This window comes from Salvelinus alpinus, chromosome 1 (assembly GCF_045679555.1).
Source record: "Salvelinus alpinus chromosome 1, SLU_Salpinus.1, whole genome shotgun sequence".
Taxonomy (NCBI): domain Eukaryota; kingdom Metazoa; phylum Chordata; class Actinopteri; order Salmoniformes; family Salmonidae; genus Salvelinus; species Salvelinus alpinus.
This window is the reverse complement of record NC_092086.1, coordinates 94,316,698-94,342,379: the sequence shown is the minus strand read 5'-3', so window position 1 is coordinate 94,342,379 and position 25,682 is coordinate 94,316,698. Positions and strand designations below refer to the sequence as shown.

General features: G+C 42.4%; 3 protein-coding genes across 6 annotated transcripts in view; 2 read left to right on the top strand and 1 right to left on the bottom strand.

Moving 5' to 3' along the window:
* LOC139535100 (dystrophin-related protein 2-like) overlaps positions 1–12,902 on the top strand; it is a 29,843-nt gene extending 16,941 nt beyond the window's left edge. For 3 of the 4 annotated variants that reach the window (XM_071334549.1, XM_071334553.1, XM_071334551.1), the window contains 21 exons: positions 560–716; positions 2,647–2,755; positions 2,920–3,182; positions 3,497–3,643; positions 3,853–3,931; positions 4,073–4,133; positions 4,517–4,578; positions 4,673–4,747; positions 4,856–5,075; positions 6,165–6,250; positions 6,378–6,535; positions 7,731–7,897; positions 7,987–8,098; positions 8,195–8,331; positions 8,446–8,511; positions 10,843–10,890; positions 11,014–11,145; positions 11,347–11,581; positions 11,701–11,824; positions 11,936–12,034; positions 12,240–12,902. In XM_071334549.1, coding sequence (XP_071190650.1) covers positions 560–716; positions 2,647–2,755; positions 2,920–3,182; positions 3,497–3,643; positions 3,853–3,931; positions 4,073–4,133; positions 4,517–4,578; positions 4,673–4,747; positions 4,856–5,075; positions 6,165–6,250; positions 6,378–6,535; positions 7,731–7,897; positions 7,987–8,098; positions 8,195–8,331; positions 8,446–8,511; positions 10,843–10,890; positions 11,014–11,145; positions 11,347–11,581; positions 11,701–11,824; positions 11,936–12,034; positions 12,240–12,259 — 2,557 coding nt within the window. In that variant the 3' untranslated portion in view covers positions 12,260–12,902. The remainder of the gene's footprint in view (positions 1–559; positions 717–2,646; positions 2,756–2,919; positions 3,183–3,496; positions 3,644–3,852; positions 3,932–4,072; positions 4,134–4,516; positions 4,579–4,672; positions 4,748–4,855; positions 5,076–6,164; positions 6,251–6,377; positions 6,536–7,730; positions 7,898–7,986; positions 8,099–8,194; positions 8,332–8,445; positions 8,512–10,842; positions 10,891–11,013; positions 11,146–11,346; positions 11,582–11,700; positions 11,825–11,935; positions 12,035–12,239) is intronic. The other variant, XM_071334550.1, reaches the window with a different exon arrangement.
* Positions 12,903–12,914: 12 nt separating this feature from the next.
* Positions 12,915–14,361, top strand: rpl36a (ribosomal protein L36A). Its single transcript, XM_071334554.1, has 5 exons — positions 12,915–13,068; positions 13,368–13,473; positions 13,704–13,771; positions 13,955–14,077; positions 14,286–14,361. Exons 1-5 carry the CDS (start codon positions 13,066–13,068, stop codon positions 14,304–14,306), a joined length of 321 nt encoding a protein of 106 aa, XP_071190655.1. The 5' UTR covers positions 12,915–13,065; the 3' UTR covers positions 14,307–14,361.
* Positions 14,362–16,183: 1,822 nt separating this feature from the next.
* On the bottom strand, positions 16,184–25,558 carry glra4b (glycine receptor, alpha 4b). Its single transcript, XM_071387787.1, is given in 10 exon segments — positions 16,184–17,093; positions 17,348–17,458; positions 18,009–18,167; positions 18,217–18,257; positions 18,458–18,540; positions 18,723–18,863; positions 18,865–18,938; positions 19,032–19,099; positions 22,184–22,311; positions 23,366–25,558. Coding segments are annotated over 10 exon segments (1,134 nt in total). The 5' UTR covers positions 23,425–25,558; the 3' UTR covers positions 16,184–16,823.
* Positions 25,559–25,682: the final 124 nt, after the last annotated feature.

Below are 25,682 nucleotides of genomic sequence, written 5' to 3'. Positions count from 1 at the left end.
GCAAGAATGTTACTTGTCAGTACCATGTTGGATTGTGCGTTTGAGGGTTCCCTCATTCAGACTGCTGGGCTCAGAAGTAGCCTCTGGCAGGACATTGATTGACTCTTGAAGTTTAGGTCAGGTCAGGGGTCACTGTTGAACTCTAGGGCATCTTTGGAAGAATCTCAATTGCATACTCCTCACGTCGTCTCCCCTCGCCTCCTTCTCAAAACCCATTGGAGAAGTTCACCTCTGGCTTTCTCATCCAATAGGTTTTGAGAAGGAGGCGAGGAGAGAGGATGTGAGGTTTATGCAATTGAGATTCTCGCACTGTGCTGATAGGCCTAGATGGAGAGCATGGTCTGGCGCGGTTTTCTGAGGAAGTCATTACAGTACATTTCAAATACATCCATTAATGTGTTTGAAATTCTTAACCACCCACACATAAAGATTACCCACTTTCAAACTTTTCACATATTTTGGAATGATTTGTGAGAAAATTGCTGTATTTACTCAACATTTAACAATGTATGTACGATTCGTGCTTGTCTGTGTTTCAATGTATTTTCAATCCACACAGTGTAGGACTGGAGACTCTCTCAGACATTAATGAGAGGCTTCAGCGTTCGCTACAGGGCATCATTGATTGGCTATCTGTGAAGGATGAGGAGCTATCTGACAGTTTGCCTTTACATGGCGATATAACAAGCTACAAGCATCAGAGTGAGGTACATCAGGTAGGCCAAAACAATCTATGAGATATACACTATTGTTCAAAAGTTTGGGGTCACTTAGAAATGTCCTTGTTTTTGAAATAAAAACATTTTTTGTCCATTAAAATAACATACATTTGATCAGAAATACAGTGTAGACATTGTTAATGTTGTAAATGACTATTGTAACTGGAAACGGCAGATTTTTAAAAATGTAATATCTACATAGGTGTACAGTGGCCCATTATCAGCAACCATCACTCCTGTGTTCCAATGGCACGTTGTGTTAGCTAATCCAAGTTTATCATTTTAAAAGGCTAATTGATCCTTAGAAAACCATTTTGCAATTATGTTAGCACAGCTGAAAACTGTTGTTCTGATTAAAGAAGCAATAAAACTGTCCTTCTATAGACTAGTTGAGTATCTGGAGCGTCAGTACCCGCAAAACACCAGTCTCAACGTCAGTTGAGTGAAGAGGCGACTCCGGGATGCTGGCCTTCTAGGCAGAGTTGCAAAGAAAAAGCCATATCTCAGACTGGCCAATAAAAATAAAAGATTAAGATGGGCAAAAGTACACAGACACAGGACAGAGATATGGCTTTTTCTTTGCAATTCTGCCTAGAAGGCTAGCATCCCAGAGTCGCTTCTTCACTGTTGACATTGAGACTGGTGTTTTGCGGGTACTATTTAATGAAGCTGCCAGTTGAGGACTTGTGAGGCATCTGTTTCTCAAACTAGACACTCTAATGTGCTTGTCCTCTTGCTCAGTTGTGCACCGGGGCCTCCCACTCCTCTTTCTATTCTGGTTAGAGCCAGTTTGTGCTGTTCTGTGAAGCGAGTAGTACACTGCGTTGTACGAGATCTTCAGTTTCTTGGCAATTTCTCGCATGGAATAGCCTTCATTTCTCAGAACAAGAATAGACTGACGAGTTTCAGAAGAAAGTTATTTGTTTCTGGCCATTTTGAGCCTGTAATCGAGCCCACAAATGCTGATGCTCCAGATACTCAACTAGTCTAAGGCCAATTTTATTGCTTCTTCAATCAGACAACAGTTTTCAGCTATGCTAACATAATTGCAAAATGGTTTTCTAATGATCAATTAGCCTTTTAAAATGATACACTTGGATTAGCTAACACAACGTGCCATTGGAACACAGGAGTGATGGTTGCTGATAATGGGCCTCTGTACGTCTATGTAGATATTCCATAAAAAATAAGCTGTTTCCTGCTACAATAGTCATTTACAACATTAAAAATGTCTACACTGTATTTCTGATCAAATGTATGTTATTTTAATAGACAAAAAAATGGCTTTTCTTTAAAAAACAAGGGCATTTCTAAGTGACCCCAAACTTTTGAACAGTGGTGAACATTTTATGTTTGACTTTTATTGTCAATTTTTTTTGCAGGATATGTACACAATATACATGTGCCGTATATAAATAAAATATTAGCATAAAAATGGCCTTGTACAGTTATTTCACATTAAGCCATTGTTTATGGGGCGGTTGGCAAGAATGGTTTTGATGATCTTTATATGCCCGTGAAAAATCATCTCTACAGTCTTTGACGTCTGTCGGTTGTACTGAATCGCAAATTCCCAATGTATGAAATGTAGTCCAAGTGAAATTCTAAATAGAGAGAGAGTACGTCAACCCACATTATGATGTAGTCTGAATGTATTGTCATTGGAAATCAACACAGATTCAGTCTGGAGCCTGAGCGTGTGAATATTTCTTCTCTTGTTTGCTCCTGGCTATATTTGCAAGTCCACAGAGGTCTGTTATCTAATTCAGTTACAAGGATGAAAAAAAACAAGATATCCAGTGTCTTGTGCATACTCCAGTTTTCTAGTTTATTAACGTTAAGTCTTGTTATGCTGCTATGTACAGCACTTAACCCAGAGCAGATAGAATGACGATAAAACGGATGTCTGTTTTGTTCTCTTCTTTAGGTTTTCGTTGAGGAGTTAAAGTCTCGGGGACCCTTTATTTACTCGGTGTTGGAGTCCGCTCAGGCCTTTCTGTCACAATGGGCCACTGTGGATCCAGATGACAGCAAAGGTGGGGAAGTCAACAAGATATGGCAAACCCAATTATCAGACTAAGAAGTTATGTGTTCCTGGTTAGGAAGAAAATGCTTATTTCATAATAAGATGAATCCTGATTTGTCATTGTCTCTCCAGTGAGATCTGCCCTTTATGTTCCTCTGCATCTCCTGTCTGTAGACGTGAGTACTCGGCAGCAGAGTGTCAGTCGCTGGGTGTTGAGGCAGGCCGCAGTGGCCGGAGACCTGTGGGAGAGTGTGATGTCACGCAGTGTTCAGCGCCACAAACACATGCAGTGTACTCTGGAGCGCCTCACAGAGCTACAGGGGGCTGTGGAGGAGCTGTGCCTGGACATAGAGCAGGCTGAGGGGGTGCAGGAGGCCTGGGGGCCCATAGGAGACCTCCTCATTGACTCACTGCAGGACCACATCGACGCCACCAAGGTATGCAGGAATCAACAACATACAACCATTTTTGTTTTCCACTACCAAGGTCCATTTTTATTTTGCATTATATAATGACTACTTAGACTGACATTGAAAATGAGCTGATATGCTCCAAATGCTTAATGTGTGTGCATGGGAATAGAATAACTAAATTAGCAGCTATTCTCTGCACATTATAAAGTTTGATTTATTCTAGATTGCTTTACCAGCAGATACAGCATATTTGGTCAAAGACCCTACATACCAGGATGTTGTGTTATGATTGGCAAATGGTTGCCATGTTAGTGACTGGCATGGCCTCTATGTTGTAGTTGTTCCAGGAGGAGCTGACTCAGGGTCAGGAGGGCATGAAGCATGTCAACCAGCTAGTCCACCAGCTGACCATCTCCAGTGTCCCCCTATCAGAGGACAACACCCAGGGTCTGCAGCAACTCAACACCAGGTGGAAACTGCTGGAGGTACAAAAAAGGGAGAGGCTAAAATCCTATATGAGATTTTACAATCCTGATCTTCCCCTGCAACAATGTTCTCCAGCAGTCTCATTTTTCCCATCACTTTTCTAAAGCCTCTTGTCAGATCCCGTGTAGTATGTTACTCTGTCCCTGGGAATGTGCTGTAGCAGGCTTAGAGATGTGTGTGCTGTAGTGTGTGTGTTTCCCTGTTGCAGGAGTCCACTGAGAAGAGGCTGAGGCATCTGCAGGATGCCCACAGAGACTTTGGACCCAGGTCCCAGCATTTCCTCTCTGGTAAGCTGTGTCTCTCTCTCTCTGCTGGAGAACCCCCTCAGAACACTGGTTACATTTGCCATGCTGTGTGCCCTTGCTCTTCTGTTTACATTTTCCATGCTGCATTGTTGTGCTTGCTTGATTTACATTGTTTCATTTTAGGTTCAGTGCAGATTCCATGGGAACGTGCCATATCGCCCAACAAAGTGCCATACTACATTAAGTAAGCATAAATAAAAACACAAAACCAGTGTGAAAAAACATCAGCCTTCCAGCACAAATACAAGTCTAGCAGCATACAGTGGTTCTTCCTTTAAAAGTTTAGAGCTTATGCCGCGACCGTTTGTGGTAGATGGTGGCAGATTGGGGTAAATTGTGTCATTCTGGCACAATAGCTGACACTTAAATAACGTGCCATATAATTATGCGGCACTCTGCAAGCTGTGCTGCAATAAGGCCGCAACTTTTAAGGGAAGAACCACTAGCATGTCACAACAGTTTCCCTCTTTTTGTGACCCGTGTCCCAGTTTGTTTACTGTGACCTCAATATTTACTATGACCTCTGTCCCTCTACGTCTCTCCACATGTTACTCTCTCTTGCTACAGCCATCAAACCCAGACCACTTGTTGGGATCATCCACAAATGAAAGAGCTCTACCAGGCACTTGGTAAGACTGAAGAAAAGGATCGCCATATGATTGCAAGGATGCTTCCTATTATAGTGTTGATCTAAAGATGCCATTATTTACCATCTTTCCCCAGCTGATCTGAACAATATCAGGTTCTCTGCCTACCGAACAGCCATGAAGCTGCGACGTGTACAACAGGCCTTGAGATGTGAGTGTGTTACTGTGTCCAGTGGCCTGTCATATTAATTGCCCCACTCAATCACCGCAGCAGTAGTGTCACAGCTAGCGACCTTCTCCCTTTCCCCTCTACCCAAAGTGGACAAGCTGAGCCTTGGCTGTGTGGCAGCGGTTTTCCAGGGCCTGGGGTCGGGGTACGATGACCCCGTGGTGGAAGCTGTTGAGGTTATGGATGTGCTGGAGGTCATCCATGCTCTGACCAGCCTGTACGAGCAGCTGAAGGAGAAACATGGCGTCTTGCTCAACATCCCGCTCTGTGTGGACATGTGTCTCAACTGGCTGCTCAATGTATACGACAGGTCTGTCTAATGGAACATCTTCTTAATTTTCTACAGTTTATTCCCCTTTTTGTCTATCCTTTAGCCTTTCTATTCCCAATCACTATCTATTCCGTAACACGTCACTCTCTCCACTCTTTACCTTAAATATTTTTCCCCCATCTCTCTCTGCATCTTCCTCTCTTCCTCTAAGAGACATCCTAGGTCAGTCCCACATCAGGGGTTGCTCTCTCTATCTCTTAGATAATTTAGCTACAGTACATCACTCTTAGCAGGGCTCCTTGGATTAGCCATTCAGTTTAGTGAACAATATTCCCCAGGGCAACATCACCAACCAAGTATCAAATAAATATCCAATGATGCGTGACAGCGCTCAGTTTGTGTGTGTGTGTTTTATACTGCGGCATTTACGCTCTTTGGATAGCGTGCATTTGTGCCTGGGCGATTGTATGTATGTGTGTGTGTGTGTGTGTGTGTGTGAAGACTGTGTGGACGTGTTTAACTTCATGTGGGGATCAGAAGTCCCCACAAGAGTAGTAAACAAACAAACATTTGACCAACTGGGAACATTTTGTTAGTCCCCACGAGGTCAAATGCTATTTGTAGCGGGTTAAGGGTAGAGTTAGTGTTAGTGTTAAGCTTAGAATTAGGGTTAGGAGCTAGGGTTGGTTTTAAGATTAGGGTTAGGTTTAGGGTTAAGGTTTGGTTTTGAGGTTAGGGTTAAGGTTAAGGTAAGAGTACGGGTTAGGGAAAATAGGATTTTGACTGGGACTGAATTGTGTCCCCCCACAAGGTTAGCTGTAAACGTGTGTGTGTGGCTATAGATGCATTCATATGCACTTCAGCTGAGCGGCTGAAGGCCAAAACAGTGAGTTTAGCGCTCTGGGGCTAACACCTGGATATCTTATGAATGCGTGTGGGTAATGAACCATGTGCATTTGTGTGTGAGAAGGATAGTGAGGGTGTATTACTGCATTATCTCATGCTTAGATGGCAGTTGACGCTGTTGAGTAAGAATGTTTTCCACTGTGAAAAAACATCCACCTCACTCCATACTGTGTGGCAGTCAAACACTGAGACTTCCTCTTTTTCTCTCTCTGCACCCTCTAGTGGCCGTAATGGGCAGGTGAGAATCCTATCCTTCAAGACAGGACTGGTGTGTCTATGCAATGCTGACATTCAGGAGAAATGCAAATGTAAGATGTGCTTTGTTACTGTATATGATGCATTTCCAATCAACCGTAACTCACATAATCACTACAAGCAAGTTCAAGAGTACAGAGAAGTATAGGTTGTGTCCTGTCTGAGGAGAGGGTATGTCAGATCTGTTCTGGCAGGTGTCTGGGCCTGGTGGATGTGCTGACCAGCAGCACCTCAATGCCCTGCTTCAGGAGATAATCCAGATCCCATGGCAGCTAGGAGAGGTGGCTGCCTTTGGAGGGAGCAATGTGGAGCCAAGCGTGGCCAGCTGCTTTCGCATGGTGAGCTAGGATTTACATTGGTCAAACTAGCTACTACTGTTAAGTATAGCTAAGGTTTCCCCCATCTAATTCCCTGTTATTGTGTGAGATTACAATAAGTAAAATCCAATCTGTGTTAAAAACTGATTCTTGTCATTAGATTATCTCCAATCTTGATATGTGATGTTGATTATCAAAGTGGATTTTGAACATTCTTTATGCATTTGTAAGGTGTAATCTATAACAAATAATGTGAGCAGCAGACTAATGTCACAGAGGATTTGAGGCTGTTTATAAGTCTGAGTAGCTCTGAGACCATGGTGGAGAGATGCATATGCCTGATTAAACACTGTGAGCCCTATTCAACTAACCATCTATGATGACAGTTATGCTAACTCAAACTGTATAATGTTAAAAGCTAATGTCAAACATTCATGATAAATACTGAGACATCAACGCCTCTGATAGACTCTTTTAGATCAGCCAGTCATATGTCTGCTGCCTCTTCATCTTGACATATCTGAGTGAGATTAGTAAACAGTCAACTATGTCAAAGGGGTCATGGCATTTTAATAGGCTGTGTTAACTTATCTGAAAGGGCTAATTACCACAGGCTCTGTCGCTCTGACCTTTTGCTGTCTGTCAGCTTGTTTGTGTGGGCTTTACGGAGGTACATATGTGTACATTGGTGTATTTGTGTACGTTGTGTATATTTGCATGTCCACATGCATGTCTGTTTTGTGTAGTAAACATGTGATTTGTCCTCTGGTATGTCCCCATGATAGATACTCAGCAGTCCTTCACTCCAGTGGCATCGGGATGCTACTATAGTAGACAGGCTTTATCAGGCTCCACAGCTGGATTAGAGCACACCACTGGAACCCAAACGGGAATGACAACTTAATTATGCAATTTCTCTCATCAAGGCCCTCAAGAAATTTAACATGGAGTGCCTTTCAAACCCTTTTAATGAGAATTTAGTCCAGTAATGAACATTAGTGACTCATGAGGCTTTTCTTTAACATTTCTTATCATCAATGTCATGAATCATTTCTGGCAATGAATGACTGTGAAGCGCCAGTAATTTACTACAGCTCTACTTAGTCAGTCTCTGAAGGGGACCAGCTGCCCTCAGGGTGCCAGATAGCACAGGCCCTGCCTTCGGGATCTCTGGTGGTCTCATGGTCCTCTTCTCCTCCCCACCGTGTGGCTGCAGGCTCCTGGGAAGACCTCCATCCAGCTGTCCAACTTCCTGGAGTGGATGAGCCTGGAGCCCCAGTCCATTGTGTGGCTGCCCGTGCTGCAGCGAGTGGTCCAGGCAGAGAACGCCCAACACCAGGCCAAGTGCTCCATCTGCAAACAGTGTCCCATCAAAGGCTTCAGGTGAACCACAGGGCCTCGACAGGGGAACACCATTTTAACCATATAGAGAATGTCAATAATATTTAGGCTTTTAACTCCTTTTCCCCCAGATACAGAAGCCTCAAGCAGTTCAATGTGGACATTTGTCAGAGCTGCTTCCTGTCCGGACGTACTACCAAGGCCAAAGCTTTAATTTACCCCATCATGGAGTATTACACCCCAGTAAGACTCATTTTATTATGCTATACTACACCCAAGCATGGCTACAAGAATATTCCCATGGAATTGAAATGTACATTATTTTCTGATCTCTGGCAGACCACTTCAGGGGAGAGGATGCGTGATTTTGCCAAAACACTGAAGAACAAGTTCAGATCAAAGCAGTACTTCAGCAAGCATCCCCAGAGGGGCTACCTGCCTGTACAGTCTGTCTTGAGGTCAGGGAGTGAGGAGACGTGAGTCCACAGAATTAGGTCTAAAGCCTGGGAGGTCTTATGTGATGGCACATCCGGAGACTGTCAGCACAGATTGACTCCTGACTTTGATTGACATCTCTGTGCTTCCTTTAGGCCCAGCTCGTCCCCGAGGCTTCCCCACTCGGACACACACTCCAGGATTGAGCACTATGCCTGCAGGTATGAGTCAAGAAATCCTAATATAGCATCAGCCACCTGCTGCTGCCCATTAGCTGGGTGGACTTCACCCTGGGGGTGTTGGGTCAGGCTGAGTCAGAAAAGTGAGCCTGAAGCCTACCAGCGCTAGGGCCAGGAGGAAAGCACGCTGAAGGTTAGCAGTGTCCACAGAACCCTATAATCCAGTTTCTCAGGCAATAACTCCTGCAGCCTATATTTGGAACAGCTGGGCTGAGATCAGCAGCCTGCTGAACACTGCCACACATTTGTCAGTTTCTTTACTTCAATGTCAGTGAAGAAAAACTTCTCTAGTAACTTCTTAATTTTCATCTGTTCACTATCAATGCATGCAGTCTTTATCTGTCCCTACATTCGGCCCTCAGCAGCACTGCTCACGATGTGCCTTTTCTCTGAAATAATCTTCTCCACACAGATGAACATGATGCCACTAATGAGTATGGTGGAGTGGCGTGACTTCCTTATTTTGGCTTAATCATATTAAAACATTTAGTCTGGCGTGTCCTCTTTCTCTGCAAGATCATGTTTATAAGAAATTAAGCAAAAAGTGAAGAAAACACAGAAATGTAATTCTGCCAAGGAAAGTGTCTACAGAAAAGCACAGAAGCCTGATTTAGGAGCAACAGAAGGAGCAACAGTTGTTCCCCCTTGTAATGTTTAGACTGCTGCATTTGTACTTCTTGGAATTCCCTCCCATGATACATATTCCATTTACCTCGCAGTGAACTACAGTACCAGTCAAACGTTTGGAAACACCTACTCATTCAAGGGTTTTTCTTTATTTTTACTATTTTCTACATTGTAGAATAATAGTGAGACATCAAAACTATGAAATATCACATATGGAATCATGTAGTAACAAAAAAAGTGTTAAACAAATCCAAATATATTTTATATTTGAGATTCTTCAAAGTAGCCACCCTTTGCCTTGATGACAGCTTTGCACACTCTGGCATTATCTCAACCAGCTTCACCTGGAATGCTTTTCCAACAGTCTTGAAGGAGTTCCCGCACTCGTTGGCTGCTTTTCCTTCACTCTGCGGTCCAGCTCATCCTAAACCATCTCAATTGGGTTGAGATCGGGCGATTGTGGAGGCCAGGTCATCTGATGCAGCACTCCACCACTCTCCTTGGTCAAATAGCCCTTACACAGCCTGGAGGTGTGTTTAGTGTCATTGTCCTGTGGAAAAACAAATGATAGTCCCACTAAGCGCAATCAGATGGGATGGTGTATCTGTGCTGTGGTAGTCATGCTGGTTAAGTGTGCCTTGAATTCTAAATAAATCACTGACAGTGTCACCAGCAAAGCACCATCACACCTCCTCCTCCATGCTTCACAGTGGGAACCACACATGCGGAGATCATCCATTCACCTACTCCGCATCTCACAAAGACACGGCGGTTGGAACCAAAAATCTCACATTTTGACTCATCGGACCAAAGAATGGATTTCCACCAGTCTAATGTCCATTGCTCGTGTTTCTTGGCCTAAGCAAGTCTCTTATTATTGGTGTCCTTTTAGTAGTGGTTTCTTTGCAGCAATTCGAGCATGAAGGCCTGATTCACACAGTGTCCTCTGAACAGTTGATGTTGAGATTTGTCTGCTACTTGAACTCTGTGAAGCATTTATTTTGGCTGCAATCTGAGGTGCAGTTAACTCTAATGAACTTATCCTCTGCAGCAGAGGTAACTCTGGGTCTTCCTTTCCTGTGGCGGTCCTCATGAGAGTCAGTTTCATCATATCGCTTGATGGTTTTTGCGACTGCACTTGAAGAACTTTCAAAGTTCTTGACATTTTCTGGATTGACTGACCTTCATGTCTTAAAGTAATGATGGACTGTCATTTCTCTTTGCCTATTTGAGCTGTTCTTGCCATAATATGAAATTGGTCTTTTACCAAATAGGTCTCTCTTCTGTATACCACCCCTACCTTGTCACAACACAACTGATTGGCTCAAACTCAATAAGAAGGAAACAAATTCCACAAATTAACTTTTAACAAGGCACACCTGTTAATTGAAATGCATTACAGGAGACTACCTCATGAATCTGGTTGAGAGAATGCCAAGAGTGTGCAAAGCTGTCATCAAGGCAAAGGGTGGCTACTTTGAAGAATCTAAAATCTAAAATTATATATTGATTTAACACTTGTTTGGTTACTACATGATTCCATATGTGTTATTTCATAGTTTTGTTGTATTCACTATTATTCTACAATGTAGATAATAGTCCAAATAAAGAAAAACCCTTGAATGAGTAGGTGTGTCCAAACTTTTGACTGGTACTGTATGTTTTTACTGTCTGCTTATGTTCAAGACTCGCTGACATGGAGGACCAGAACTGCTCCTTCTTCAATGAGAGCTTGTAAGTTCATCATAAAAAGCTCTTACTTAATGATACAAAATGAGACTGTCCAAGATTAACATTACATTATCTTTCTTACATGTCCGCATAGTTCATTCTGTCCTTCCCTCTGTTAATGGCCAGGGATGAGGATCAGTATCTTGACCGCCTGGAGCAGGACTCCCTGGCCTCCTGTCATCATTACCTGGGTTATACAGGCTGTGAGACCCAGGATGAGCTGCAGAGGACTCTGGCCATGCTGGAGAACGAGAACAGGTGAGAGGTCACTAACGCTCATGTCCTTATCATTTCATGAGTGGTGAGGTCAGTCCAATCACGTACAAATCAAAATATTTCTGCCATCAGGGTATCGAATCCAATCATCATTTGTTTACCTCTGATCTGCCATAAGAGCATAGATGAAAACATAAAAACACAAATGAGTGCCTGGGGTCACAAAGGTGTAATTTCCCCCAGGGTGCTCCAGGGGGAGTACCGACGTCTGAAGTGGCAGCACGCTGAGGCCCAGGCATGTCCACACCTGAGGGAGGGCTCTGTGGACCAGGAGGACTACCAGGACCAGGCCTTGCTGGCTGAGGCTAAAGACCTGAGGCACCATAAGGGCAGGCTGGAAACCCGCATGCAGATCCTGGAGGACCACAACAAGGAGCTAGAGTCCCAGCTTCACCGGCTCAGGGAGATTCTACAACAGGTGAGTCTCAGCCAGAGGTTAGCAAATAGGGGGATGCCTCAAATGCACAGTCCTGTCCACATGAAAGTGCATCCTTTTATTTCCTTGTGATATTAGAATATGTTTTGTGAGTCCAACAGAACAGAGAGGGTTCAGAGGACAATGTATCGACTGGAACACCGTCATCCGTGTACTCTCCTGTGTCACGAAGAGACCAGCTGGGGAGACAGCTAAGCTCAGGAGCCTCCAACACAGAACCCCCAGGTAACATACTATGCTAGTTTGATATGAGGATTAACTATCAAAGACATGTTGCCATTAGGGGCTTGTCTAAAAGGGAGCCCTCATGCCTTTTTTTCCCTTATGTGTAATCAGGGCCGGCCTTGGAGCCAGAGCAGGGTGTTACAGCCTATCACCTTCAACAGGTCATAGAGCAACTGAAGAACGTCTTCCCCTTAGAGACCAGAGAGAACGGTAAGTTCAAAGGGGTGATAACCTGGCACAAAGGCTGCATTCTTCTGATAATGATCAATGAGATATCTCCACTGCATAATCCTTATTACATCAGAAAAATATGTCTGAAAAGTATGCCAGACTTCTTTGACCGTCTCTGGATATTCTCTAATAGTGTGTACTTAGTACATTTAAATGTCTGTTCTTTTTCTTTTTGGCCCCATAGGTGTTGCATCACCTTTTTGACTTGTTTGCCATTCCAGAGACCAGACTGTGAACCTAACAACACCTATCGTTAACGGATAGCCTTCAAGATACCTCTCACTATCATCAAGCACATATCACTACTGAGATCCATGTGTGTTTTATCCAGCTTAAAAAAACACTGTAATGAACAAACAGGCTGATAATGAATACGTTTTACAAAATAAGTGTACATTATGGATGTCCAGTGGCCAAATGTACTACTGGATGGAAATATGATGTGTTGTTTTGTGGTGTCAGGTCCATCTTTGTCAATGTGTAATATTTCATGATGTTGATATTTTTACATTTTCAAGAATTAATCAATTCATAATTCAATGTTTCTCTAACCGTTTAATTATTTTGCACAAAAGTACATTTCCACATGCAGTTATTCATGTCAGTATTCAATATTCTGTCTCTCAGTAATAGTTTAAATATATGAAAAAGTTATATTTCATTGTCACAATGTAGGCACACAGAGGGAACAGCCATACAAATCACTTATCAGTACTTTCCATGCAAGGATATTCTCTTCTGTTAAATGGACTTTATCGACAGAACGGCACAATTTTCACGCCACTATACCGAAGTGACTTTTTCGTAGCAGGTTAGGAGAATTTACACAACAGGTTAAGATAATTAACGTAGCTGGTTAGGAGACTGAGGTTAAGGTTAGGAAATGGTTAGGTTTAGAGAACGCTCTCCAGCCGACCCACGAATTTCCGGTTTACTACCGGTGTACGTCATTTACATGTGGTCCCTTACATTTTTCTTCATTTGAGCACCTGCCCCAGGAGTGTGCAGTCATGGTATGTTTATTCTCCACGCATTTCTAATTCATAACTTTTTCTAATATGTATATTAGCTAATGTACAGACATACATACAAGCCATTTGTTTGCGGCCCTAGCTAACGTATTCGCAGAGGTGTTAGCTAGCCAGCCACGTAGCTAACGGTAGCTAAGCGAACACTTCCAATGTGTACTTAGCAAAATCGCTAGCTAACGTTATTGAAATTGCTAGCAAGCAATGTGATACAGGCTTCAGTGGAGTGAAGTCTTAACTATATCTTTGGTTCAGTCGTTTACTAGTGTTTATGTTGTATCTAGGTAAACGTACCGAAGACCCGCAGGACTTACTGCAAGAAATGTAAAAAACATCAAACTCACAAAGTTACCCAGTACAAGAAGGGCAAGGATTCTCTGTATGCACAGGGTAAGTTTGCTACGGTGTTTAACGTGCAAATCAAATTGTATTGGTCACATACACATATTTAGCAGAAGTTATTGCGGTTGTAGCGAAATGCTTGTAACTTTTTAAACTTAGGAGATAGAAGCAGAGCTGCCATGTGTCGTTACTTCCCAGTCTGTCTGCTTGAACATTGACATGCATTTATGCGTGGTGTCTACCTCAACATGCATTAATCAGGTAACAATGTATTTTAGGCAAAAGGAGATACGACCGAAAACAATCTGGTTATGGTGGCCAGACAAAGCCTATTTTCAGGAAGAAGGTATGCAAGAATCACAATGGGGAAATATTTTACAAATGCACTGTTACCCTAGTCTTCCCTTCTAAAGATGGGACTTGTTTGCAAATTGCCTCTGTTTTAGTTACCATGTCTACTCTAGTCGGCACATGAATGATTTCCATATTTTTATGTTGCATGCTTGAACCCTTGTGATTTGTCCTGCAGGCTAAAACTACAAAGAAGATTGTGTTGAGGCTGGAGTGTGTGGAGCCCAACTGTCGGCAAAAGAGAATGGTTCCCATCAAGCGATGCAAACACTTTGAACTGGGAGGAGACAAGAAGAGGAAGGTAATAGTACTGGTTCTCCTCAATTTTGAGAGCCAGCAATCCTTTGTGCCTAATTGTGAAAGGTAGGCACGAAGCAGATGGTGGTGTTAATGAGATGGACACTAAGACAATTTAGCTTCTTATAGATGGTGATTTGAATCTATTTGCAGCAATCTGTGAAATGTTATATTTTTTTACCTAATCGCTATCCTTTTTCTTACTCTTTCAGGGCCAGGTCATCCAGTTTTAAACTGTTTCTCTTTTCTTGGGCCACTTTTATCAATAAAATATGTATTCTAACTGTACCTGAACTTGTACTGTTGTCACTTTATAATAAACCTCTAGTATACGTTGAAACATTGGATCTAGTCAGACAAGTGATCTTGAATTGTCTGACACATGCAGTTACACATGATAATGCAATTCTGACCACGGCTCCATTTTGTTGCTCCCAGCCTATAGACAGAAACTATAACAGGAAATGCCCGTGCTCAGGTCTGTTCAATCTGATTCCACGCTTCGATCACGTAGACTGGGATGTGTTCCGGGATAGCGTCGAACAACATTGATGTATTCGGTGAGCGAGTTTATTAGCAAGTGCATCAGTGATGTTGTACCCACTGCTACTATTAAAACCTTCCCAAACCAGAAACTGTGGCAGCATTCGCGCGAACCACTGCTTTTAATCAGGGAAAGGCGACCGGAAACAAACAGTGTAGCTATTCCCTCCAAGCCAATCAAACAAGCTAAGCATCAGTATAGAGACAAAGTAGTCGCAATTCAACGGCTCAGACACGTGGCAGTGTCTACAGTCAATCACGAACTACAAAAAGAAAACCAGCCCTGTCGCAGACCCTGATGTCTTGCTCCCAGACAAACTAAACTTCTTCGCTCGCTTTGAGGACAATACAGTGCCACCAACACAGCCCGCTACCAAAACCTGCGGGCTCTCCTTCACCGCAGTCAACGTGAGTAAAACATTTAAACTTGTTAACCCTCGCAAAGCTGCCGGCCCAGACGGCATCCCTAGCCGTGTCCTCAGAGCATGTGCAGACCAGCTCGCTGGTGAGTTTACAGACCTATTCAATCAATCCCAGTCTGCTGTTCCACAATTGTTCCTGTTCCCAAGAAAGCTACGGTAACTAAGCTAAACAACTATCGCCCCGTAGCACTCACTTCCGTCATCATGAAGTGCTTTGCGAGATTAATCAAGGATCATATCACCTCCACCCTACCTGACACCCTAGACCCACTCCAATTTGCTTACCGCCCCAATCACACTGCCCTAACCCATCTGGACAAGAGGAATACCTATGTAAGAATGCTGTACATTGACTACAGCTCAGCATTTAACACAATAGTACCCTCCAAACTCGTCATTAAGCTTGAGACCCTGGGTCTCGACCCCGCCCTGTGCAACTGGGTTCTGGACTTCCTGATGGGCCGCCCCCAGGTGGTGAGGGTAGGAAACATCACCCCGCTGATCCTCAACACTGGGGCCCCACAATGGTGCGTTCTCAGCCCTTTCCTGTACTCCCTGTTCACCCACAACTCAAATCAAGTTTGCAGACGACACTACAGTTGTAGGCTTGATTACCGACAACGACAAGACGGCCTACAGGGAGGAGGTGAGGGCCCTCGGAAAATAACCTCACACTCAACGTCAACAAAACAAAGGAGATGATCGTGGACTTCAGGAAACAGCAGGAGCACGCCCCTATGCACATCGACGGGACAGTAGTGGAGAAGGTGGAACGTTTTAAGTTCCTCGGCGTACACATCACGGACAAACAAATGGTCCACCCACACATAGCGTGGTGAAGGCACAACAGCGCCTCTTCAACCTCAGGCGGCTGAAGAAATTTGGCTTGTCACCAAAAACACTCACAAACTTTTACAGATGCACAATCGAGAGCATCCTGTCGGGCTGTATCATCGCCTGGTACGGCAACTGCTCCGCCCACAACCGTAAGGCTCTCCAGAGGGTAGTGAGGTCTGCACAACGCATCACCGGAGGGAAACTACCTGCCCTCCAGGACACTTACACCACCCGATGTCACAGAAAGGCAAAAAAGATAGTGACACATTACATCCAATTTTTTATTATTAAAGGGGCTAGAGATTTGAGTCAGTATGTTGGCTGTTTATCAGTCTGATGGCCTTGAGATAGAAGCTGTTTTTCAGTCTCTCTGTCCCAGCTTTGATCTCACCTTTTTGATTTGTTTAATTGAGGATGACAAAGTCAATACTTGACACAGTATGATAATCAAGGACATTGCCTAACTAGACAATTCAATATGTCCAGCATTCACTTCTGTACCAATAATGTACAATTACATAAAGTGTACCATATGTTGAAATCAATATATTTGTAGGGGTTTATGATTTGCTAATGTGGCAATCCACAAGAGTACAAAATAAATAATTCTGAAATACCAAAAAATATATATTTTTCCATGCAGTCCTGCTTCAATATCTGGACTTGTGCCCTCCATGGGGGTGACATTAAAAGTATCCATAGTGCAAGAGGGCCTATATGCCATTAGTGCGTTCCATTGGAATTGTAAAAAAAAACTTACGGATGACACTTCGAAGAGACATCAAGTTTGCTTACTTTCATAAAAAAATGAATGGAACTGGACATGCAGTCAGTTATTTATCCATTGGCACAGCTGATGGATTTTAGCATTGTCTCAAAGTGTTCTGTGGAAGATTCAACTCGGTATTGGTTTCTAGTGCTATAATTCAGTCCTCAGATGTTGGTTTGTCACAGAGTAGCTCAGATGGCTTCATTCCGTAGCACTTTGTAGGTGAGCCAATAGAAAACATTGAAGCAAAGGAAACTCAGAGGGAACACAGCCCTGGATATAGTGTCAATCCTTTTTGCCCGATCTACAAATGGCCTGCGGATGTCATACAGTGGAAACCCAGGAGGTAAGGCCTGAAAGATTGGGGCATCCATCTCTGGTGGTGCATCTTCTGCTACTCCATAACTATGGAGAAAATAGGCCTGACTCTGCTCTGCCAGTGCCTGCTCCTAGGAAAGAGCAAAAGGAAAAGGGTCAAATATGTCTGTCACCCTCAACCTGCAACATTTTCTCCACATACAGTATTATAATGTGGCAAAGGACTTGGATTTTGTGATGAATACATTTCACGAGAGAGATTAAACAGATAGCGATGACAACCGTATCACTGAAATCTACCATTTTGATTTTCTAAGTTAACAAACAGTGGAATATCCCCATTAAACTAGACTCCAGTCAATGTGAGAAAAATAGGCGTTTTTACCCTGGCACAGACACTGCACTGCTGAGGGCCAGACAAGGTCCCCTGGCAGGTGTTGTTGCCTGGCACGCTGTTACCTTTGACTTTGCTGCTCTCACCACTTCCACTTCCCTGCTGATAGAGCCAGAGCAACATGGAGGTTTAGCAGGCATACGGGAATACTGTGATTCAATCTAAACAACATGCTGTGACACATTACTGATGACATTCAAGTATGTTAACAGAGTCTGAGAAATACCAACTGAATGTGTAAAGGTCTCAAAATAAGATGAGACTTAGGTAAAACAGTAGGCTACCTGGTCCCTGGAACTGATCTAGATGGAGGTGTCAGGGAAAAGTATTGGACATTTTCATAATATAGTGGAAGGCTAACTGTGGAGCTACAGACAAACTACTACCTCAAGTCAGTTCAATAATTCCAGATAATTCTTTTTTTGATCACTCTTTTGGGTTACTTGTTTATTTTGAGGTCCGAAGTGAAACGGAAAGCCAAGCAATTATGGCAAGAAGAAGGAAGAAAATGACAAATTCAGAACAGGTCTGTGGATCTCCCAGCATGATACGACAGCCAGCTGAACTGTGTTGCTGCTGCATAACAGGGCCTAGAGGGAATAGCAGGTGACAGCAGCCTGAGGGAGTGGGCTGCACAGGGTCTTGTACTCACAGTTCTCTGCCGCTGTTGTTCTTTGATCTTTTTCCTCAGTCTGAAGAACTCTTTGTGCTGTCGTGAGACAAAGTTTACTGCTGCATACTCCAGCAGTGCAGCGAACACAAAAAGAAGACACACAGCCATCCAGATATCAATGGCCTTCACATAAGATACCTACAAACAGATGAATAAGTGTTAGAACCTCAACATGCAGGTAAACAACTGAAAGCCACTGGAAACACAGGTCATTCATGGTGTAGCCAACTAGAGCACAGAGGAGAAGGGAGAACACGGGTTTCTTTTATTCATGATCTAGCCTGCTACAGAGGGAGAGGCAAGTTTATATATAAAGTTGTCAACATCAAAAGCCTGTCTAGTCAAGTGTAGAGAATGGGGAAAAAGAGGCACCAGGAAGTGAAACTAGCCAAGTGCAAAGAATGCATAAAAAAAGAGGTAAAACTCACAGCTTTCCAGCTGCATAGAGCATGTCTGAATGTCCATAGGGAAGTTCATCAGATCCATAGGGCAGGACAGGATCAGAGTTAACCTGACTCACAGAACCAGAAGCACATAGTGAGAGGGTGACTAGAAGACAGGTATGGGGAGCTTTGTACACTAATCTTACTTGTGGCTTCAAATTGAGTGTTGATCATTATTGTTACTGATCACATGTTATAAATACTCTTATATATCATTATGAGGAGACACTGTTTTAGAGACATCGGCCACCTGATACTGTAGAGGACATTCCCATTTTGAAATATCCGCAGCAGTTTGTTGTCTGTGGTGACTTCGTGAAAGTTTGCCCCTTTTTCATTGGCAAAGAAAAGGTCAGGTTTCCAGATGGAGTCCAACATGGAAGGGTCCAGAGTCGTCAGGGTACTCCTTATAGGCTAGTCGTGGGTCATTCCATTGTTGCCGTAGAAACACATTGAGCCGATAGTCCTATGGTAGTTATAGTAGAAAAGAGACAGTCTATTAAAGTGAGCGAACAGCCGCTGTTTGGAGGAAAGGTGGATGAGGATAAAAAGCCCTCACCATAGTGGTTTCTGTGATGGACCCAAAGCTGTTGATGAACAGGTTGATGGTGACATTCACAGGAGGACCTGAAAAATAGTCCATGAGAAACACAGCTACTCATATATACTGCATTATAATTTCCATGTGTTTCACTATACTATTTTCTGAAACAGACCATTTTTTCATTGCTTAGCCTGTACTGTAAAATGCATTAGTCATACAGTACATATTCATACAAATGTATTCATATTTCAAGGAAAATATCTGTGGCAAATAAAAACGGATCTGAAAACATTGTCAGGTCTATTTAATGATGGTATAATATTGTATTCCAGCGCACAATGGAATAAGAACTATTTTACTGTATATACTGAACAAACATTGTAAACGCAACATGTAAGGTGTCGGCCCCATGTTTCATGAGCTGAAATAAAAGATCTCAGACATTTTCCATAAGCACAAAAAGCTTATTTCTCTCAAATTTTGTGCACAAATTTGTTTACATCCCTGTTAGTGAGCATTTCTCATTTGCCAAGATAACCCATCCACATGACAGGTGTGGCATATCAAGAACCCGGGGACAATAAAAGGCCACCTGTGGCGGACTGCACTAGCATCGAATAGTCCCCGTGATATGCAACTTTTCAGGGAAGTCAGGAACCAATACACGGAGTCAGTCAGGAAAGCAAAGGCTAGCTTTTTCAAACAGAAATTTGCATCCTGTAGCTCTAACTCCAAAAAGTCCATGGAGAATAAGAGCTCCTCCTCCCAGCTGCCCACTGCACTGAGGCTAGGTAACACTGTCACCACCGATAAATCCACGATAATCCAGAATTTCAATAAGCATTTCTCTATGGCTGGCCATGCTTTCCTCCTGGCTACCCCAACACCGGCAAACAGCTCTGCACCCCCCGCAGTTACTTGCCCAAGCCTCCCCAGCTTCTCCTTCACCCAAATCCAGATAGAAGATGTTCTGAAAGAGCTGCAAAACCTGGACCCGTACAAATCAGCTGGGCTAGACAATCTGGACCTTCTCTTTCTAAAATTATCCTCCTCCATTGTTGCAACCCCTATTACCAATCTGTTCAACCTCTCTTTCATATCGTCCGAGATCCTTAAAGATTGGAAAGCTGCCGCGGTCATCCCCCTCTTCAAAAGGGGGTGACACTCAAGACCCAAACTGTTATAGACCTATATCCATCCTGCCCTGCCTTTCTAAAGTCTTCGAAAGCCAAATTAATAAACAGATCACTGACCATTTCGAATCCCACCGTACCTTCTCCGCTGTGCAATCCGGTTTTCAAGCTGGTCACGAGTGCACCTCAGCCACGCTCAAGGTACTAAAAGAAATCATGACCGCCATCGATAAAAGACAGTACTGTGCTGCTGTCTTCATTGACCTGGTCAAGGCTTTCGACTCTGTCAATCACCGTATTCTTATCCGCAGACTCAACAGCCTTGGTTTTCTCAAATGACTGCCTCGCCTGGTTCACCAACTACTTCTCAGACAGAGTTCAGTGTGTCAAATCGGAGGGCCTGTTGTCCGGACCTCTGGCAGTCTCTATGGGGGTACCACAGGGTTCAATTCTCGGGCTGATTCTCTTCTTTGTATATATCAATGATGTCGCTCTTGCTGCTGATGATTCCCTGATCCATCTCTACGCAGACGACACCATTCTGTATACATCTGGCACTTCTTTGGACATTGTGTTAACTATCCTCCAAACGAGCTTCAATACCATACAACACTCCTTCTGTGGCCTCCAACTGCTCTTAAATGCTAGTAAAACCAAATGCATGCTTTTCAACCGTTCGCTGGCCGCCCGACCAACATCACTACTCTGGACGGTTCTGACTTAGAATATGTGGACAACTACAAATACCTAGGTGTCTGGCTAGACTGTAAACTCTCCTTCCAGACTCATATTAAACATCTCCAGTCCAAAATTAAATCTAGAATCGGCTTCCTATTTCGCAACAAAGCCTCCTTCACTCACGCCGCCAAACATACCCTCGTAAAACTGACTATCCTTCCGATCCTCGACTTCGGCAAAATAGCTTCCAATACTCTACTCAGCAAACTGGATGCAGTCTATCACAGTGCCATCCGTTTTGTCACCAAAGCCCCTTATACCACCCACCACTGCGACCTGTATGCTCTAGTCGGCTGGCCCTCGCTACATATTCGTGGCCAGACCCACTGGCCCCAGGTCATCTATAAGTCTATGCATAAACTTGTTCTCAACTAGCTTACCTGGTGAAAAAAAAAATATATATATATATATTTTTTGCAGTTTTGTCACATAACCCAATGCCACAGATCAAGTTTTAAGGGATTGTGCAATTGGCATGCTGACTGTTGGAATGTCCACCAGAGTTGTTGCCAGAGAATTGAATGTGAGTGAGTAATTGAATGAGTAATCACAAACAGACAGGATAAAATGGTTGTCGTTTCCAATATGCTCCCATTAGTATATTGCATCTCTCAACTACTGACATCATAAATATTTCATAATCTAATTTCCTAAGAGGGTATAATTTATTGATTCTACTTAAATTAAATTAGTGTATTTATAGACAATCAGCAGGGAGTTACTTTGCATTGCATTCACTGGCATATTTCAGTGATGTGCAGCAAGTATAAAATATATATGATGAGATTTGACCCTTGAGAAATAAAGAGGAACTATGTCAGAGGGAATCTGCTGGCTTCGCTGGCTGTGGAGAAACAGACTGAACTGACTGATTCATTCTGATCCCGAGATAAAAAAAAATGGTAATTTCCGATTGAGCTGACATATGCAGCATATACTGTGAATGCAGTCTCCGCTAAAGCGGGAATATTGGCTTTACATTTCAATCACACTGTAAGGCTGAACTTCTGTGACGCGGATTTAATAGAGCCTAAGGTCTGTGGGTTATCATACACGCAAAATTACACTTTTCTAACCAAAAACTAATGCTCTGAGTAATTCCGGCTTTAAGTATCAAAATAAATCATAATTATAATATGAAAGTGGAAATCTTTCAGATTTATATCCAATTGTATCTTAAATATATTCTTTAAAGCTACTGTACTACAGCCACCTGTTTAGGCTTTACTGTACTGTATCATAATGTGTATAACTGTATATGTATTGTTGTATAATCTACAGTGTATTGCATTATACCTTTGAAGTTGGGTCTAATGCGGGCGTCATACCCAGATGTCCTTCCCATGAGTTTATCCAGAAAGTCAGATGGGGAAGGGGCCTTCCCTACCCTGCTAGGTAGCTTCATCTCCTTACAGGACCCAGGCCTGCCAGAGGGGAGGAAGAGGAGCAAACTGTGAGAGGAATGTCAGGAGTGGTATTATCTGGAACTGATGGGCAACTACTGTTTCAGACGGGCATGATAAAGAGATGTGATAGAAAGGATTTGATTTATAAAGGTGAAGAGTTACATACTCTGCTCACCAAGTGATTTTCTGCAAAAACAAATTTCTGAAAATATAAGGCGGGAATAAGAATGGTAGGGACGATATATGCTTTTTGTAATTACTATTTCTTTGTAATCAGCCACAAGCAGTAAAGTAGTGACTATTTTTGTAATAAAATTTGAATATTCATGTGATCATTTATATTGATTTTAGTAAACACACAGGTCATGTAGCTTTCTCCTTTATGTAGACTGCGTATATCTAATCCCTGGACAAAATCATCTCTCCACTGTGTCTTTCCCAACATTCCAAATCACCTTGCTCCCTCTATCAGCGGTTTTCTTTCATAGATGATCCTACTTTGTTAAGTGTAGGACGTCTACGGTCTAGTCCCAATGCATTAGACTAACAGCAGAATCGTATAAAATTGTTACGGTAAATGTAGAGTTGTTGTATGAATAAATATTTAATACAGGGTAAAAGTCTGCAAAATTTGGAGGAATAACTATGTCATAAACCTTTTAGTATACAGTCCAAATAAATATCCTACAGTTATTGGTAATTATTTGTACAAAATGTAATGTAAAACATGATTAGCTCATCAAAATCAATTTAATATCTATTATACATGTATTATTTTTAGGCACATTTAAAAAACATAATATCTTGTAGAACTTATGAACCTTTCAAGGTGAAAAAACTGATTTTATTTCTCTGCGATTTTCATATAATTTGGAGAACATTGTACATTCCCCATGGAACAACTTCTCTCACTTCAAAAGTAGCAGATCTCTATTTCTTCAGTTTACACAAATGCACATTGAAACATTTTCATTTTTCTTAGTCTCCTTTTAGTTTTACTCAAACAACCACAGGCTATAATAAAACAAGAATTACTTACTAAGCCAAAAGGCAAGACAATTATGTATCTTACCTGCATTGTAGAAAGCAGACCGAGGAGACCCATACCATCCACAGGACTAGTGAAAGCATTCTCTGCTTACAGCTCTATGTATAAAATAAAATACAAATGGATGAAGAAATGTTTAGAGGCATATAACTCAGTGAAGAGTCTGTGAACCTAGGCTGAGAAACATGGTGTTGCTCCTCTACCCAGACAAATCCTTATTGAGCCCTCTGTGCCTCCGGCTCAGGTGTAACATCCAAGATGATGCTGGTCTATAATTCAAGGTCTGGGGAAGTTTTGCCATGTGATTTTTTGTGTTGAAGACCCACAAGCTTTATGTCTTTTTCATAGCCAAATGCATGCTCCAGGAATTACAGCAGGAATATTTAAAGAGACGGCAGCATTTGAGACCTCTTAAAAAAAAAACTTTAAAAAATGTCAGTGCATCTTTAAAGTTCCAAATATTTTGAGACTTTATCTTATGATGGCTTTAGACTTTAATGAGCACAGTTTGGATCCACAGTCAAGGCATTTTCTATTAAATACCTTTTTTCACCTAAAAATAAAAACACAATCATAACAGAAAACATGGACATACATTCCCCAAATATATATACACTGAACAAAAATATAAACGCAACATGTAGTGTTGGTCCCATGTTTCATGAGCTGAAAAAATAAATGTTCCATACGCACAAAAAGCATATTTCTTTCAAATGTTGTGCACAAATTTGTTTACATCCCATTTCTCCTTTGCCAAGATAATCCATCGACCTTGATAGGTGTGGCATATCAAGAAGCTGATTAAACACCATGCTCATTACATAGGTGCACCTTGTGCTGGGGACAATAAATTACCACGTTAAAATGTGCAGTTTTGCCACACAACACAAAGCCACAGATCTCAAGTTAAGGGAGCGTGCAATTGGCATGCTGACTGCAGGAATGTCCACCAGAGCTGTTGCTAGAGAATTGAATGTTAATTTCTCTACTATAAGCCCTCTCCAACGTCATTTTAGAGGATTTGGCAATACGTACAAACGGCCTCACAAACACAGACCACATGGGGGGTATTTCTGAGGAGTATTTCTGTCTGTGATGAAGCCCTTTTATGGGGGAAAACTCCTGATTGGCTGTGCCTGGCTCCCTAGTGGGTGGGCCTATGCCCTCCAAGGTCCACCAATGGCTGCATCCCTGCCCAGTCATGTGAAATCCATAGATTAGGGCCTAATGAATTTATTTCAATTGACTGATTTCCTTATATGAACTGTAACTCAGTAAAATCATCGCATTTATATTTTTAAGTATATTTCTAGATACAAAGTCTACCTCCATTATTAAAATAATTAATTTCAAGAATGTATTAAATAAACATTAATTGGTAAAAGGATTTTGAATTATTCAAGGATGAAGAGGGGCACTCAAGGCAGTTAAGCAGACAAATGAAAGAATAAAGGGCACAACATTGTTATCAAAAGGAAAGTACTTTCAAGGTGTACAATACAAAAGGGAAATACATTTTGTATATTTCTTTATGAGAAGTTCTCGACTACTTAATTAAACTATCCCTCGAAGGGATACGTTGTCTATTCACAGGTTAATTACTTGTCTCTTTCAACACCTAGATAAATTATCACACCTTTGGAGGAACTCGGTAGTAACAGTCAGACAAAGCGGCAATACATTACTTTTAATAATTACGCCTATGGCAGACTATCTTAGCAAAAGCGATGCTAGCTGTACCTCACACGTGTTAAGACATTTCCTTCACATCTGTAAAAACTTTCCCGCCTTCCCACAGGGAGGTGTTTAAGAGGCAAATAGTGTCAGCAGATTGGGAGGAAAAAAAATCTTTAAAATCATGCAAGTTTTCTGCATGTAAAAGCATGTCCAGCTCCATAGTGGTTAAGTAGGCCAGCTTTAATTTTAAATGTGGCAGCCTTCTGTAGAGTATAAAGTTATACTGCAGACCTACTTTCCCAGTGAGTGTTTCTGTATGCTGTAGCCCACACAGGTCAGGCACCCTTGGAGCAGGACTGCCTGTTCCCATCCACTCTGAGGAGAGCCATGGCACTAACCTGAGAACTCCCAGGACAGGAACAGTCTACGTGGGAGCAGTGCAGGCAGGTGAGCAGTGATGGTTGGGAATGGATCTTTTGTTCAACAACAGTCTCAACATGGTAAACCATAGCAAAAGCCACTGCATAAGAGACTCCATATTTGAGCTTGTGTGATTTAATTACCAACATTTAAAACAATGTCAAACCATGTTATAATACAAGTTCTCTTGGAAATGTATCAAGGGACTTTAGTGCTTACAGTCCATATCAGAACCAGTTCTCCT